Source organism: Haliotis rufescens, unplaced genomic scaffold (assembly GCF_023055435.1).
Source record: "Haliotis rufescens isolate VD_foot unplaced genomic scaffold, xgHalRufe1.0.p SCAF_20, whole genome shotgun sequence".
NCBI lineage: Eukaryota > Metazoa > Mollusca > Gastropoda > Lepetellida > Haliotidae > Haliotis > Haliotis rufescens.
This window is the reverse complement of record NW_025963891.1, coordinates 14,421,430-14,436,698: the sequence shown is the minus strand read 5'-3', so window position 1 is coordinate 14,436,698 and position 15,269 is coordinate 14,421,430. Positions and strand designations below refer to the sequence as shown.

General features: G+C 42.9%; 1 protein-coding gene across 2 annotated transcripts; it reads left to right on the top strand.

Moving 5' to 3' along the window:
* Positions 1–321: 321 nt before the first annotated feature.
* On the top strand, positions 322–9,174 carry LOC124132155 (D-beta-hydroxybutyrate dehydrogenase, mitochondrial-like). Of its 2 annotated transcripts, none has more exons than XM_046495894.2 (8): positions 322–479; positions 648–781; positions 1,589–1,870; positions 2,510–2,710; positions 3,372–3,524; positions 4,826–5,019; positions 5,925–6,161; positions 7,732–9,174. In XM_046495894.2, exons 2-8 carry the CDS (start codon positions 730–732, stop codon positions 7,834–7,836), a joined length of 1,224 nt encoding a protein of 407 aa, XP_046351850.1. In that variant the 5' UTR covers positions 322–479; positions 648–729; the 3' UTR covers positions 7,837–9,174. The 2 variants fall into 2 exon arrangements, with proteins under 2 accessions (XP_046351850.1, XP_046351860.1); XM_046495904.2 differs by having other exon boundaries at positions 324–448.
* The last annotated feature ends 6,095 nt before the right edge of the window (positions 9,175–15,269 follow it).

The window sequence follows — 15,269 nt, the reverse complement described above, 5'->3', positions numbered from 1 at the left end:
TATTTAAATACAATAAACATGGAAACCTTCAAATAGGGGCACGTGATACGATAAACAACTCCCACTCGTCGTTTATTTCTTAAATAAATTATCCCATCTCGTGACCTGAAAATGTTGACATCAATATCGCCAGGTCACTCGATAAATATCGTCAATATATTAAAAATATATATATCACACATTATTCAGTGACGTCAATCATCGATCCCACAACGATACGAATCATGATGTTGTTGAACGCGATCATACATGTATGTGAACCTTAGTCGTCGTAGAGTTACCTACTCTTGACCAGTCTTCTTATTACACGACGCATATGTTTGTGCGCTCTAAATGCTACAAAGACGGAACTTTGTCCCCACCGGACACTTGTCAACACAAAGATCAAGATCGACGACCTCGATTAAGTGATTGCGAGTGATCTATGATCTTTTGCACCTGATAACATGTATGGATGACACATACATTCACAACGAAGGGTATTTATGATGCCAATTCAGTACACAGTTTGCTTAACGGCTAAATAATTTGACACCGGAAAGATCGGGAATGTATCAGTCAATGCATGACAGCTAATAGTAATAGGCTATATCTATGATAGTATGAAATCTAGTTTATTAACCGACATTCCTCCTTTTGTTTATCAGTTCGCTCTCTCAGATGGTTGGGTACCTGCCAGAAAACACGTCAGCAGTCGGAGAAAGGTGAAACTGATTACAGGACTGATTAATGTTCCGACTGCACCAACTGGAGATACACAGACCCTTTCGACATCTTGTGTGTACGTTTCCTTTCCTCTTCATCATCACTTTGGAAGTTCTCATTGTATCGTTGACACATATGCCACAGCTTTTCTCACCTTGTTTTATCAGTCATAATTGTTGATCATATCTGAAATTGTAACATTAAATGTCCTTTTTTTAAAATATCAAACATCCCATCAACACTCCCCATGCACATATTTCTGTAAATCTCATTTAAGTTAATGTTATTTGGTGTTGCATTTCATAATTTTTCTAAAAGCAGTGTTAAACTTTTACCAACTCTTTCATCTCTTAGGGGGGTGGGGTCGGGGTCGGGGTCGGGTAGCCTTGTGGTGAAAGCGTTCGCTTGTCACGCAGAAGACCCGGGTTCGATTCCCGACATGGGTATACAATGTATGAAGCCCATTTATGGTGTCCCCCGCCGTGATATTGCTGGAATATTGCTTAAAAGGGGCGTAAAACCATACTCACTCATCTCTTAGGGAGCATGGGTGACACAGTGGTCCACAGTGCCACAATTTGCTGTGTAGTTGGCATGCCAGCAACCTATAGTTATCATCATCGTTTCAAATCCCAGATTATGATTCTAGGCCTGTCAGCGTACTCATGTATGTGAGCTTCACCTAAGTTGTTATATCTAAGACATGCATCTCTTTGGACTTTCCTGCCACATCAAGTGATATGACTGAAATACAGTTTGAAGCGTACAATCATGGACTGTACATATTCTGATAAAAAGGATATACAAATAGATATAAATAGTTGCAATGTAAGCAGTATTTATGAATTTCCAGAAATGTATACTTCAGTTTTTGTCTGCACAGCCACCAAAGCAAAGTGTCAAGTATCCGACCAGCCTCCACCGAGATTTGCCACATTTATTCGAGGCGGCATGAAGCTGAAGCAGTTTGTACACCTTCAGGTGTTTGAACTCTTCTATCTCCTCGTCCTTGCCTTCCTGCCCTTCATTGTGGCCCAGAAGGTGGTCGGTCTTACTATCCTGACCGTTATTGGAGTCTTCGGCTTCTGCTATATCTTCAAGAAGTTGCTGACAAAGACCATTGAAATCACAGGCCAGGCAGTTCTCATAACTGGTTGTGATTCAGGTGGGTTGGTCATAGATCCTCGATGTAAGAAGCCACTTTATGGAGTGGATGGTCAGTAGTAGAGGGACGATGCACCGATGCATCAGTGGAACATGATTTTTTACTTCTCGTTACAAGTATTGATCACCATCACACACTGAGTAAAAGACTATCGATTCTTAAATTAATGTTACACCAAACACTAATTATTAGTGAAAATGAGAAGTGAAAACAGAAATATTTTCATCCATTGCGCCATACTTGTCACTGCCAACTGTAAATCGTTAGTGTGCCAGGTATTTGGCCATCCTGTCTATGAAAAAGATGGCTTACAGACCACAGATAAGAGCACATGCAAGTATCGTGATATGTGTCGGATCGTGACCAAGGTATTGTGATACACGGTTTGTGTATCGTCCCAGCCCTAATGGTCAGTCTCGATGACTTGGTTGATTGCATGTCATCGTACTCTGACTCTAATTGTTGCTCACAATATCAATCAATGGAATATTGCCATTTATCTAGATACTGATAATGATATGAGCACATATTTCCCTCTCTAAATGTGTTATGTAAATTTCTAATATTAAATTTCATTTCTTAAAACCGATATGTTGCTCCCTGTAACGATGTCTTTGTTTTGTTATGAATTCCCACCAGGATTTGGCAATGCTATTGCAAGGAGACTGGACAGCATGGGCTTCCTGGTGCTTGCTGGCTGTCTGTCGGAGAAGAGCGATGGTGCTGAGAGACTCAAGGCCAGTGGTTCCGGCCGGATTCATGTGTTTGAGCTGGATGTGACCAATGACTACAGTGTTGAGAGCTGTCTGGAGAGGGTCAATCAGCTGACCAGTGAGAGAGGTCAGCCCATAACACATTTAGCTGATAATGAGCTAATGTTAGGGACTGACAAATTTTTCTTTTTTTGAGCCACATTGTTGTTTTGGGGGAGCCGCATAATTGTTTTGGGGAGCCACATTGTTGTTTTGGGGAACCATAAAGTTGTTCTGGGGGAGCCACATTGTTGTTTTGGGGGAGTCACATTGTTGTTTTGGGGGAGTCACATTGTTGTTTTGGGGAGCCACATTGTTGTTTGGGGGGAGCCACATATTTTTTGGGATCGAGCCACATAGTTGGGTATCCATTCTTTGAACAGTTCTACCAGTTGTGAAATCCATTGTTGATGCACAATTTCTAACAGTGACAGAACACCTCACCATGTTGACTGACCTCACTCACTCGTGGATCGACACTAAGATACTAGTTGTCCATGCCGTATCTGTCAGTGATCTGTACCAAGGACTAGATTAACTTCTTTGAGAGGCATTTAGAAGGTGGAGTACTTGATAAGGATAAGATGTATGGATGAACAACTTCTTTATTACAATTAGGAGTGACATTTCGATTCCTTTATAAAGCAAGTGATATCATCAAAGAACCTACACCGAATAAAGAATATTACAGAAGTTGTTCATCCATATATCTTATCCTTACTTAAGAACTAGATTGATTATTTTTCCAGGACTGTGGGCCCTGGTAAACAATGCTGGAATCAACTTTGAGGGTGACTTTGAGTTCTGCACACTGGACATGTTCCGGCAGGTGATGGAAGTCAATCTTTACGGAGCTATTCGCATGACCAAAGCATTTCTTCCTCTCATTAGACGAGCTAAAGGTGAGAAGAAAACACAATGTATATTAACTCAACTAAGACTGGATAGACGCACAAATCAGGGATTCAACTTGCTTATTGTGAAAGAGGGGGCACAGGTGGCCCCGTCGTCTAAGGCGCCGCGATTCACTGTGCAAAGTTGCGTCCCTTGGGCACGCCAGAAACCTATGATTGTGGGTTCGAATCCCGGTTCGCCTTGATTATGTTTCTAGGTTTGTCAGCACCATACCCGTGCTCGTAGGTTTCACCGAAGTGGTGAACATCTGAGACCTGCATCACTTCAGGCTTTCCTCCCACATTAAGCTGAGATGCTGTGATGTAACTGGAATACTGTTGGAAGCTGCGTTGAACCCAACACTGTATGGGGTAAACACTGATGTGAACACTGTGTCTGATCGAAACACTATGGGGTTAACATTCTATTATCTGAACACGATGGGGTGAACACCATGGGGTGAACACTGTCTGATCGGAACACTATATGGGGTAAACACTGATGTGAACACTGTCTGATCGGAACACTATGGGATTAACACTTTCTTATCTGAACACAATGGGGTGAACACTGTCTGATCGGAACACTATATGGGGTAAACACTGATGTGAACACTGTCTGATCGGAACACTATGGGATTAACACTTTCTTATCTGAACACAATGGGGTGAACACTGTCTGATCGGAACACTATATGGGGTAAACACTTTCTTATCTGAACACAAGGTGGTGAACACAATGGGGTGAACACTGTCTGATCGGAACACTGTATGGGGTAAACACTGATGTGAACACTGTCTGATCGGAACACTCTGGGGTGAACACTGTCTGATTGGAACACTGTATGGGGTAAACACTGATGTGAACACTGTCTGATTTGAGCACAATGGGGTGAACACTGTGTCTGATCTTAACACAATGGGGTGAACACTGTATCTTATCTGAACACATTGGGGTGAACACTGTCTGATCTGAACACTATGGGGGTGAACACTGATGTGAACACTGTCTGATCTGAACACTGGGGGTGAACACTGATGTGAACACTGATCTGAACACTGGGGGTGAACACTGATGTGAACACTGATCTGAACACTATGGGGTGAACACTGATGTTAACACTGTCTGATCGGAACACTGTGGGGGTGAACACTGACCTGAACACTATGGGGTGAAAACTGATGTGAACACTTTCTGATCTGAACACTGTCTGATCTGAACACTATAGGGTGAACACGAGGTGATGTGAACACTGTGTCTGGTGTGAACACTTGTATTTTACCTGCATTGACACTGGTTTTTCTTCCAGGTCGTGTTATAAATGTGAGCAGTGCCAAAGGTCAGCTGGCCGCCCCCAACAACTCTGTCTATGGTGTCACCAAATTTGGACTTGAATCACTGTCCGATGTTTTGCGGCTAGAGATGAGTCAGTTTGGCGTCAAGGTTGTGGTCGTTGAGCCTGGCAACTTTGGTGGTGCAACTGGCATGCTCAGCAAACCTACTGTAAGTTGTATAGCCATAACAGAGTCGTGATTCTTGGATGTTTAAAGGTTAGAACACTAAGAAAAAGCCTCATTGTTGTTTATTGGAGTGCCAGGTTATGGTTTCAATTACTGTGGACAAAAAAACATTTATAAAATAAGACTTAGTTTAATTAGGGGTGATGGGGGTAATTTATTACCATCAGAACTTCAATATTGTACATGGTTACTGCTTGTAACTGGTCACTCCTTGTTAGTAGTTACTGCTTGTTACTGGTCGCTGTTGGTTACTGCTTGTTACTGTGTACTGCTTGTTACTGGTAACTGCTTGTTCCTGGTTACTGGTTACTGCTTGTTACTGGTCACTCCTTGTAAGTGGTTACTGTTTGTTACTGGTCACTGTTGGTTACTGGTTGTTACTGGCTGTTACTGGTAACTGCTTGTTACTGGTTACTGGTTGTTACTGGTTACTAGTTGTTACTGGTCACTGGTTGTTACTGGTTACAGGCTGATACTGGTCACTGGTTGTGTCTGGTTACTGCTTGTTACTGGTTACAGGTTGTGTCTGGTTACTGGTTGTTACTGGTTACTGCTTGTTACTGGTCACTGCTTGTTACTGGTCGCTGTTGGTTACTGGTTGTTACTGGGTTTTACTGGTTACTGCTCATTACTGGTTACTGCTTGTTACTGGTCGCTGTTGGTTACTGGTTGTCACTGGTTACTGGTTGTTACTGGTTACTGCTTGTTACTGGTCACTGGTTGTAAATGGTCTGCTTATTTCTTGTTAGTGGTTGTTTTTACAAAAGTAAAACAATTTGGTCATAAGCATAATTAATTTGGCCTTTTCTACTTCTATCAATTAATTATGTATCTGTGAAAATACTCCAGGGAGAAAACATAATGATATGAAGTGGATGTATCTTTCAGCTGACAAGAATGCGAGATGAATATGACGAGATGTGGGAGAAGGCCTCCAGTGATGTGAAGGAGACGTACGGCAAGGCATACCTAGATGCCAAGTATGATGCCTTTGCGCAGTCCGCCTCCACCACATGCTCCACCCTGGCGCCAGTCATTGATGCCCTGGAGGACTCGGTCTGTAACGTTAAGCCCCTTGCCAGATATCTAGTCAGCGGCAGCAACAAGTGGTTTGACTATTTTGTTGTAAGTATCGAGGTATATCCAGTTTGAAGTACAGACTCTCGGTGCCAACCTTTTGTTATGTTTGTGACTGGCTGTTTTATCCTTCTAACATTTAGATCCAAGCCCCGGAATTTAGAAACACTGTTGTTTTTTTATAACATTAACGTTTACTTAAGGGAACCCCACCTCCTCATATTTGTTGTAAAAGGGGATTGAAGTGATGAAATATTTGATGATGTTTTTCATTGACCACATGCTGCAACACATCTGTTGTTTTTTCCATGAATAACATTACACAATGTCCATGTTAGTTTATATGGGTAGTGACCGCCTCCGTGGTCTTGTGTCCGCCCAGAGAGCGGAAGGTCTGGGGTTCGATCCACGACCGCGTCATACCAAGAGACGTTAAGATATGGTACTTGTTGTTACCCTGTCTGGCGCTAGGCGTTAAGGGGCTAAAACAAGAACTGTTCGGCTCGGAGTCAGTATACTGTGTCTGAGTGGGGTATTCATGTTAAACTGCGGCATGGTATCTCAGTGGGCTAGCACTATAAATCGGCATCGGTCCAGACTAGTACAAGCAGCCAACACACACGTGCTTGCACATAGCTATATAAGTGCAATTATCTTGGACGTGACGTTAAACCCAATTTCATCTCACTTTATATGGGTAGTGATATACAGTAGAAACCTAATCCTGCTTTGCCGTTACATACTCAAATACCCGTGCTCGTGGGATTCACCGAAGTGGTAAACGTCTGAGACCTGCATCACTTCAGGCTTTCCTCCCACATTAAGCTGATACGCTGTGATATAACTGGAATAATGTTACTCACGCACTCACTCACTCACTCACTCACTCACTCACTCACTCACATACTCAAAATGTATTCACAATTGCAACATCCCCCAACACACTAGAGTTACCTCCCTTAGCAACAACACTTTTAGGTTATGTCCCCTTGTCTTTGCTTGGTATAACATGACACTGAAAATAACCTTTCATATACTTGTTAGTAGAGTTAAGGTAACACAGTACTCTATCATCAAGATGGAAATTTATTCACTATCATTGATACCCAGCACGAAGGAACATAGATAATAGATACATGTACACACGTTTTATGTCCTATTTAGGTGTCAACATCAACAATAATGAGTAATCATAATGGCGTTAATGTTTGTGCTTGTTAATTATTGTGTGCTGGGAGTAATCGAGGTCTGAACAGTTGACTTATTTCATATTTCCTTGCTATTACATAAGACATAGCTGGAATATTACTGAGGGAAGCGTTTAGCGATCAAACAAACTAACAAAACATAGAAAAACACCTTATTTGATAAAGAGTAATAAAATTTTGTTCTTTTATGTACTTGATTATCTAATTTATTGGCATATTAATTGAATCTGAGATTTGTAACATATAATTAATCCCCACTATGGATCCAGGTCAGAAGTCCCCAGCACCCATTCTTGTGATGAGTTTGCTGTGCAGAGTTGTGTCCCTTGGGCCTGCCAGAAACCAATAGTTATAGGTTTAAATCTCGTTTTACCAAATGCCAAATATTGTATATGAATATATCTTTTCAGATTTTAATCTACTTGAAAACTATCCTGCCAGTCAGCTGGATTGACTCACTTATCATCAAGCAATTCATCAAGCCATACCCCAGAGCAGCACAGGCTGTGAGATGAACACCGCAGCCATCATCACCATGGAAAACAGTTATTCGTTTGTTATGTATTATCATTTTTCATCCTCGCTATCCTACTGACTTCATATTTATTAAAATCATAGTGTCAGGTTGTAATGGGATTGCTTGGCCATGCATACCTTGATGTAATATAGTGACAATCACCATATTGATCACCAGTGGAAAAACGTTTTATCACTATGGTATTCGAGAACCTAAGACAATGTTTTATCTAACTTACAGGATTCAGTGTTGATTCTAATCATTTGCAGTTTCTCAATCAAACTTTCTAGTCAGTGTTTTTCGTTATTTACTTGATGGATGAAAAAAGATCGACCTGTATTCATTCATTCACCTATTGAGAAACAGATTTGTACTTTTGTTTATTCAGTCAGTCTTTGTGGGTTCACTGCTTCCCTTCTTATACAACACAATATGGACTCTTTCCTCCCACATTCAGCCTCCATGTTGTAACGGGGCGGTTGGGTAGCCTGGTGGTTAAAGCGTTCGCTCGTCACGCCGAAGACCCGGGTTCGATTCCCGACATGGGTACAATGTCTGAAGCCCATTTCTGGTGTCCCCCGCCGTGATGTTGCTGGAATATTGCTAAAAGCGGCGTAAAACCATACTCACTCACTCACTCAATGTTGTAACAGGAACACTGTTTAAGTGGCGGTAAACCAACTCACTCACTCCATGTGAATTCCTTGTCAGTTGATTGCAGTATTTGCAAGGCATGTGTAATGTCAACATGCCTTCAACAGAAATTTTCCAAATCTTTTCATGTTTTCAATCAAGGTGCTCACGTGATCTGATGCACTTTGCGAAGTGTTACAATATAGAGCTTGATTATCGATCAGTTCATCATCACTGGGTGCCACCATTTTGTTTGAAGGAAATGCAAGTGAAGTGGAATCTGATTGGTCAATAGGAGGGACATAGAAGGGACATAAATGGTAATAGCCAGTGGTGGCACTATGATTGAGCCCAGAAATTCCACCCATAGTTCCGCAAATGTTGAAGCTGGACTTTTACAGTTGGTTGTCTGGTCGAAACTCGATTTATAACAGGCCATGTGATACAGCTGGAATATTGCTGAGTGTGACACTAATCATGAAAGGAACCAACCAACCATTGAAGTTATCACCCTGCAGGTGATGTGGGTAGTCTTGAAGAGGGCTAAAACCATTTTCGGGATAGTCATTATATTGTCGGAGGAGAAATGCAAAATTCATGTTACTAGTCAAATCCTGTATATTTAATGTATTTAAGGGGTGATAATGCTATCACATGCTATACTTGCCTATACTTGCTAATAAACCCAGCCTTACTATACTGACACTGTGTACTGTTATTGTGTGAGTGTCAGAGGAGTATAATTATTGTATTCATTTTAATATTTGCTGCATCTTCCTAGGCAAAGGTGTTTCCACACCAGTGCCAAACTATGCTGGACTAACGAGTCCAGGCATAGTCCAATCAAAATTGTGTAACAAAATGGACATCTGGTCCCTTAACAACAATGCAACCACTCTGAAGATTTCAGTTGAATGCAGGATTTGCAAAGCATGTGTACCGTCAACTTGGCTTCGACAGATATTTACGAAATCTTTCCATGTTTTTATTCAAGGTGCTCAATTGATGTGATGCACTTTGCGACGAAAGACCCGTTTTTATTACATTATAGATCTTGATTATCGATCAGATCATCTTGACTGGGTGCCACCATTTTGTTTGAAGCATATGCAAGTGAAATGAGAGGTGGAATCTGATTGGTCAATAGGAGGGACATAGAAGGGACATAATTATTAATAGCCACTGGTGGTGCTGAGCTTGAGCCATGCAATACCAGCCTAGGTTCGGCAAGGGTGGAAACTGGATTTTTACTGTCAGTTAACTCCCTTGCCTCAAGAAGATGGATTTGCTGGGGCTGCCAATATATTGCCAAGCCTCGTCCCACTTCTTGAGAGATGATTTGTCGAGTATTTGAAGCATACTTATAATCTACATGGCTGTGGTAGGAGGTGTCACAAGGGTGTTGAAACATCTTGGTATTCATGTCCTTGTAAGGTATCCACTCATGGCATCAAACTACACTGTCTTTACTTTAGGCTCAAATAACTAATTTGTAATCCTTAACAAATGTACAAAAACACTGCTTGAACTTGTGCATTTTAATCTCAGAAATGTCCCCAGGAATTCCATTTGGAAACAAGAGTCATGAATATTTTGTTTCTTTACACGATAGTCATTGTTTTGGCTGACACCACAGGATATAAACATTTTTTAAAGATTTTTGATCGATATCATATTAACACACATATTTTGTTAGGGTTAGTGTCTTTGTAAATCACTACATTTTAACAAAAAATAACTGCCTTTTGGAATTACTGTCCATCTCTCAGTCTCAAAAGACTCAACTAGGGTTGAAAACCGGCATGTTTTTGGGATGTTGTGCTAGGTGTTCCTGTGGCGACGTCAAACTTTGGATGTGGTTGGTAGAGGATCATCCTAACACGGCAAATAAAAAAGGTGGAGTTGAAGCTTTCTGTATGTGAGACTAATATCAACGTGTTTCGCCTTCTTCCTGTCTGGAGAGGGGGCACAGGTGGCCCAGTCGTCTAAGGCGCCGCGATTCGGTGTGCAGAGTTGCGTCCCTTGGGCACGCCAGAAACCTATGATTGTGGGTTCGAATCCCGGTTCGCCCCGATTATGTTTCTAGGTTTGTCAGCACCATACCCGTGCTCGTGGGTTTTACCGAAGTGGTAAACGTCTGAGACCTGCATCACTTCGGGCTCTCCTCCCACATTAAGCTGACACGCCGCGATATAACTGGAATACTGTTAAAAGCGGCGTAAAACCCAACTCACTCACTCACTCCTGTCTGGAGACGGGGGATGGTTGTGGAGACATTCAGCAACACACCCTAGCTCCTGTGTCGACACTGGATGTTATCCTTTTAAATTTTTTGTTAATTAACCCTGCGCTCCGCACTATTAGAGGTGTATGAAAGCGCTGGAATCTGACCCAGACAAACCCTGTGATTGATGTTATGAGCATGTATGAACATCTTGGCATGTTTACAAGGCTATCAGTTAAGTCACCAGTCTGTCCACCTGATCGATCCATTAATACACCCTATAGGACCATTATAGGTTAGGGGCTCCTACCTCATTGACCTCGTGAGCCCCTTCCAACATCGTAAAACCATACTCACTCACTACTAAGACTGAAGGTGTGGGTGGGGGGAGAGGGAATAATACACATGTATTCTGAAAAAGGGTAGATGACAACTGCCACCTGGGCCCACTTGCACAAAGCGATCTTAGCGCTAAGACTATCGTAAGCCTATGTTAAAGTATGGGAGTTACGATAATCTTAGCGCTAAGATCGCTTTGTGCAAGTGGGCCCTGGTTGGATGCGCTATTGTTGGATGAGTAGTAGTAGTAGTAGTCCTCTGTGTGTGCATGCGAGATGTGGATGTACGTGCGTGTGTGTGTGTGTGTGTGTGTGTGTGTGTGTGTGTATTGAAAATAGAGTCTGTACATGTCACAGTTCACCTCAAGACGTTTCAATTTATTATTGAAGGCAGTTTTAAAAATCCATCTACTCATTTTGGGTCCAGGGACACAAGTGATACATAACAAATTCACATTGTAGTCATTCCATAAGGCTAAATCAGACGTCTCGCAGATTACCATGTGGCAATTCCCTTCTCTTCACGTTCAGGGAAATATGCTACAGTGCCCTCCCACACAACATAACGCAGTTTATTGAGTTACAGCCACGTCAAAAGGCCCGGGTGCGAGGCGATCTGCCACATAATAGTCCAACATCACAGAACGTCCTCCGAACTCGTGACATTTACATTGCGTTCCTCTGAGACTCCGACTGAAAGTGCTTAACGTCTTAGACCTGCGTCCCACCGAGCTTAAAAAAACGGCGTTAAAGCGAATTCACTCTCTCATTCTTAAGAAGCCAGGCTGTCTCTGTATATATGGTATGAATTGAGTGTGATAGCTTGCATAAATGCGTTTGACCTATGTGACTATCTGCAAATTATAAAGAAAAAAAATCGGATCATTGCTATTCCATTAGATTTTGAGATTTTTCTTTCAGCCATCAGAAACATGCTAATCTTTCAATCCCTGCAAAACAACGTGTGTTGTCTCTTTAAAAACTAAATCCCAGCTTTGGAATACATAATCCTAAACACACGGATTTATTTAAGGGAACAAACACAAAGAACACGCGATAGCTACGTCCTCCACAGACAGAGGGGGATGAGTTAGTGAGGTAGTGCTACAACACGCTGCATCAGCACCGACTGAAACAACGGCAAGAGGGCACCTCATCCTGCGACGTGGGCTGCTGCAGCAGATGATTTAAAAAAATATCCCACGCAATATCTTTACAACAGCATCCACTGGCGACAAAATGCCAAATGCAGTCCAGCGAAACCTTGAGGGAAATCCACATGTCAAGCATGGATTATACAACGATGCCGGTACAGAAATGTACAATACTGCTACACAAAGGATAATAGATTTTGCAAATACCAGAGAGCGGCGCAGGAAGTTGGCCAGGGAGCCATCATGATATTGTATGGAATATTCCACTTGAATAACAGAGGAAGAAAAAACATCTCTCACTGACGATGGAGCAAGTCTCAACGAAGACTAATTAGTAGCGCAGCAATATTCTCTCATTCTCCCCAGAGACGATTTCTTCCTTTTTCGGCTTAAATTGCAATGGGTTGATTAGCCAGTAGCCGCCGTGATCTGGGACACGGGGCCCACGTCAGCCGACTACAGGGGGCGTTGTAACTGCTCCTCCAGGCTGACGACAGTCGCAACCTCCATCTGTCTATTTTGGGGACGATTTGCCATATTTAGGTTTAATGAAGCATTAATAGGTTGCTATTGACACTGTTCAGGGAATAAACAGAGTGGGTGCTGATTAATGGTGTCCCGTGCTGGTTTCGGGGAGTTAGTGAATAGTCTAGTTTTTTTTACGATTCTGTTAACATCCAGCGAAAGCACGACAGAGGGCATCAAGAATGTACAAAACACATTTGACCAATATTGGCATCTGAACCGATCCACGCGGTGTGACGAAAGCGTTACCACGTGGTTTCTCTGCCTCTCCACCGTTGACATTACGATGAGATGAGCCGGGTGAGGTGAGGTGAGGTGAGGTGAGGTGAAATGGGGCTTAACGTCGCGTCCAAGATTATTCCTCTTATATAGCGAGAGTGTGTGGCTGCTTGTACTAGTCCGGACTGATGCCGATTTATAGTGCTAGCCCACTGATATACCATGCCGCAGTTTAACATGAATACCCCACTCAGACACAGTATACTGACCCCGAGCCGACAAGTCCTTGTTTTATCCCCTTGATGTCGAGTGCCAGGCAGGGTAGCAACAAATACCACCTTTCAACGTCTTTTGGTATGACTTGGCCGGGGATCGAACCCTGACTTAGCCGGGGATCGAACCCCGTCCTTCCGCTCTCCGGGCGGACGCTCTGCCACAAGACCACGGAGGCGGCCTTACGACGAGGAGGGCTCAACAGGAATATAATAAAACCGGTTTCACCAAAATGGCAAACTTCCACAACATGCGTGTTTCTGATCTCAATTATTGTTCAAGGCGGCGTTACCCCAACTCACTTTGCTTTGTAAAGTCTCAGCGGGCAGCCATTCCTTGAGGTCATTATCGCCGACTTGTCCAGATGAAGTGCCTACCTGTCACAAAAACACCCTCATAGTTTATTTGGCTTTGAAGTCTGTCAGCAGTATGTGCTGAATTGGCGATATCGCTAGAAGGCAGAATCAGTTAACTTTGGAAAAAAATCCTACATAAGTATCTCCTTACACGCTTTGTGCAACAATGTTAACTTTTTAGATAAAAGGAAATCTGCTTCCATGTGCCTCTCGGCGCACCAACACAGCAGACGAAAATAATTTGTGAGGAGGTCGGAGAGAGAGAGAGAGAGAGAGAGAGAGAGAGAGACAGAGAGAGAGAGAGAGAGAGAGAGAGAGAGAGAGTAATGTTTATTATAGTGTGTATACACTTCATACTAAAACACGTACACAAACTATAAAGTGTAATAATCGCCCAGGTATGGCCTACGACACACGCACGCACGCACGCACGCACGCACGCACACACGCCAAATTACTTACACAATACCTCACGCACTCATACACAAACACGTAAACACGTACTCCACACTCACGAACATGCATACTATACTCAACAACAAAAGTTCCTGTGACACCAATATTTTAGTGTATTTTTCAAACAAGTAAAGTTTGATTTTCAATATTGTAGTACATGTATAGAATCAAGTCACAAAAACGCAGCTGCTACACAAAAACATGCATTCCATGCAAAAGTTGACTTTTATGCAAGCCCCATACATTTCACTACCGAAGAATGGGTATAAAAACATGTGCGTTAACGGGAATCCATGTGCATTGTTTAGCATCGTGCTGACAACAACCACTCAGAAAAACACCAAAATTACGCAATTAGTCAACATTACGAAATGCCACGTCTGTCCGAAAATAAGCGTCTGCGAGCCATTGGTATGCTTGAAGCAGGATCGAGTCAACGTGATGTTGCAAGACAATTTAACGTCCACAGAATCATCATTTGGTGTTTATGGCAACGTTGGCAACAGACGAATGCAGTCATAGACTATCCTCGGAGTGGCAGGCCACGCGTAACCAATAATCGACAAGACAACTGGATTCGAACAACACACCTACGAAATCGATTAGAGCCAGCAACAGTGACTGCAAGAAGCATCCCTGGCCTTCGACGAATATCTTCACAAACCGTACGTCGTCGCCTCAGATGTGCAGGTATTGTCGCCAGAAGACAAGCCAGACGTCCCATTTTGACAGGAAACCACCGACAAGCACGTCTACAGTGGTGCAGACAACATCTACGCTGGACGGCCCTGCAGTAGGGACAAGTTCTATTCACTCACGAGTCTCGTTTTCACCTCAGCCATAGCGATGGACGGATTCGAGTGTACCGACTTCGAGGTGAACGTTACGTCAATCATTGTGTCATTGAAGAAGATCGGTTCGGGGTTGGCAGCGTTATGGTATGGGGTGGGATTACAGCAAGACAGAGGACCCGTTTGATAGTGGTAGAGGGAAATCTCAATGGACAGCGCTACCGCGACGAGATCATCGGCCCTGTTGTTTTACCGTTTTTGCGTCGTCATGGCACAGTCATTACCTTTCAACATGACAACGCCCGGCCTCATATTGCTCGACTTGTTCAGGATTCTCTTCAACAAAACAACGTGAATGTCATCCCCTGGCCGGCTCGCTCCCCTGATCTCTCAACAATCGAGCACATGTGGGATGAGATGGATCGGCGACTTCGACGTCATCCACGTGTTCCACAGACACTC